This window comes from Poecilia latipinna, unplaced genomic scaffold (assembly GCF_001443285.1).
Source record: "Poecilia latipinna isolate Pla-1442-1.1 unplaced genomic scaffold, P_latipinna-1.0 Scaffold3965, whole genome shotgun sequence".
Lineage (NCBI taxonomy): Eukaryota > Metazoa > Chordata > Actinopteri > Cyprinodontiformes > Poeciliidae > Poecilia > Poecilia latipinna.
Window position 1 is genome coordinate 23,636 of NW_015116581.1, and position 2,952 is coordinate 26,587.

General features: G+C 35.3%; 1 protein-coding gene across 1 annotated transcript in view; it reads right to left on the minus strand.

Annotated features, from left to right (window-relative positions):
- mtfmt (mitochondrial methionyl-tRNA formyltransferase) overlaps positions 1-1,731 on the minus strand; it is a 21,887-nt gene extending 20,156 nt beyond the window's left edge. Inside the window, exon 1 of the mRNA XM_015025127.1 lies at positions 1,397-1,731. Coding sequence (XP_014880613.1) covers positions 1,397-1,596 — 200 coding nt within the window. The 5' untranslated portion in view covers positions 1,597-1,731. The remainder of the gene's footprint in view (positions 1-1,396) is intronic.
- Between the last annotated feature and the right edge of the window lie 1,221 nt (positions 1,732-2,952).

Genomic DNA, 2,952 nt, shown 5'->3' on the forward strand with positions numbered 1-2,952 from the left:
GGAGTTGACAAAATGCCAAACTACCTCAATTTGTATGATGTTACTCTGAAGGAGGCCATATTGTAGCTCATCAGGTCCATGAAATCTTTACAGTTTACCAAAATTAAGCTTTTATTTTACAAAATTTCATCAAAGTTTTGTAACTTGTCAGTTATGGAGTTGACACATCATGGTTGTGACAAGTAATTTAGGAATAAAACAGAAGAAAAAACTAAAGAATAACATAAGCTAACCAGAGCTAACTAGCCCTCTTAGCAAAGGAAGAGAAAGGAAATGGTCATGGGGTCCTCAGAAGTTCTGGTGCCCCCCAATAATGCCTGAATGTTTTACATTCTTTTCATGTCTGACGGTGTTGACAAAAACTAGGGACAAATTTCAACAGAGTTGGAAAATATCTAAAAATTATTTTTAATTCAATTTATCAATACTTTTATAATTATTTATATTACTACTTATACTTAATTGTCATAATATATAATTTTAGTATTTCTTTAATTGTTTTAAACTATTATAATGTATTGAGTTCTGCTCCAGGACAGAGGCTTTTACAGACACCATCCACCTACTACAAAAAATTTGAAAATGAAAAATATTCAGCAAACACTGTGAAAACATATATTGTTGTGCTGACATTACCTAGGTTAGCTTAGTTAATTATTTGAAGAAATTATATTTTATGTGCATTTGTATTCAAATTCTGTGCTTTACCAGAGAACAGGGTTTTGTCCCTAATCTCAAAAATCATTGCATGTGGATTTCTGTAAACTCTTAACTGAGGCTAATACACTCAAACTTTAGATTTTAATCCGAATCTCTGGGGAAAATCGAGGATGTTTCAGATTAATTAAACTTTTCTATCCTTTATTCTGTACTTAAACTTGTTCTTTACTTTGTTGTTTGTGAGAAAAGAAACCCTAGTGTTGAGGATTTTATATTTTCTTCTATCTCTTCAAATCTCGTTTTAATCTGCTGACACGCACACGCCACAGTTTACATAACCATGTTTATGTATGACTGCCGCCAGTCACACATAAACAGACTGAAACTGATTAGACTACCCTTGGAGGGTACAGATTGCAGAGAAGAATAAAAGCTAAATACGCGCTACAGCCTTTGCCTCACTTGGTGTCATCCGTAAGGTGTGCTAAGTGTATGGCCCAGCGCTGCGACGGTGAATGTCACTATCTGTTCCATTTGATCATTCTTGTCATTAAATCCTGTTATAAACTTCTTCATGGTCGGGACTCGAAACTTGTAAAATCGAACCTCGTTTTTGCACAAAGAACAAAACGGTCGACTCACAACACTAGAGACGTCGTGAAAACCGCAAGTTCGCAATGACCAGCTCAAGGTAACCAGGAACAGATTTAGTGTAGAACACCGAGACTTCTGGTACCTGCAAAGATTCAGTAGTTTGAGAGACTCCACAGCAAACTGGTCAGTACCGAAGAACAGGAGCCTCCAGGACAGCCTTGGTGGTCCTGGTTTACAGGTAGACTGCGTGCGGACACTGGGGCTGGGGCTGAACTTCAGCACATTCAAAACATAGTTGAGAGTTTTCAGTAAAACTCTATCAGTCTTTCTGTCCATCCACATGGTAAAACAGTTTTTTTCCGCACACCATGTATCCAACTTGCCGGTCCTGCTCAGAATCCGTCCTTATTACCCCCGGTCTGAGCAAAGCAGCGCCATGTCTTTTAGAAGGCTCCTTCTTCCTCCTATTCGAGTGGTATATATCCAGATATTATTGTATTATCGCCGCCTACAGGTTGTGACAAGCATGCATATTCTACTAATGTATGAATAAATTCTTGATCATCTGGTTTGCGGACAGTGAAGTTAATTTGCTTAGCCTTCGAGTGAATGAACATTGATTAAGTTTTAAAACGCATCACGCTTTGTGGGTTTGGTGGTTTATTTTTTAAACAGTTCAATCTATATGTCAAGGACCACAAGTCAAGAAATTAAAGCTCTCATAGAATTAAATTAATCCACGATAAACAGAGTTATCATGGATTTACTCAATTACATTTCCTAAAGTAACTTTAAAAAATATTTTAGGAGTACTTTTACTACGCTGTCCTTTTTACTTTTACTTGAATAATTTTATTATGAAGTATTGCTACTTTTACTTGAGTAAGATTTCTGGATTCTATACCAACTGAATGAAAAACAAGCATGTTTTCACCTAAAATTCACCAGACAAAGACACACACCTGAAGTTTTAGTTAACGTTTATTTTTCCAAATAAACTGATTTGGAAAAAAATATTTTTGCCTGATTAGCACCACTGAGATCTAGAATTATAAGACTGAGATATCAAGGCAAAGAAAACTCAGTAGCTGCTGATAGGCCTCAAACATTCAAGGCCCCTATAAATGCCTGAATTGTAACACAGACAATATATATAACACTGTAGCATTCATTTATTGAGAATGACAATGTTATTACACTTTATTTAATGCCTTTCAGCAGAGATAAAATAATTAGAAAGTTTACTTTGTAAAAGTGCAAAGAATCATTGATAGTTTGACCATAGCTACAATTTATCGCTCTCTGTATTCTTTATGTTTGAGCTGGGTTTATTCACAAATACTTCACAGCAAATAACAGTCAATCAGTTATTGATTTTAAGATGGCCAATTAATCTGGAACCTCTCTCACAGACTTCACTACATCCTACCTGTGGAAGTTTTGTTTTGTCAGTTTTATTTTGTCAAAGATTAAGGTAAGCTTTATTTAATTTATTTTATACCTGGCTTTCGTTAAGCTGCTGTATTACTTCAGGTTTTAAGTTTACATCACAGGTAACGTGTAAACATATTTATAAATGACTTTAGTTTGTCATCTACAATGTTGTTACTATAAACTTACTATAAACTTACTATAAACTTACTGTTACTGTAAACAAGAAAGTCATTGCTGGGCTGATGCCAAGCAATGACGCTTGCT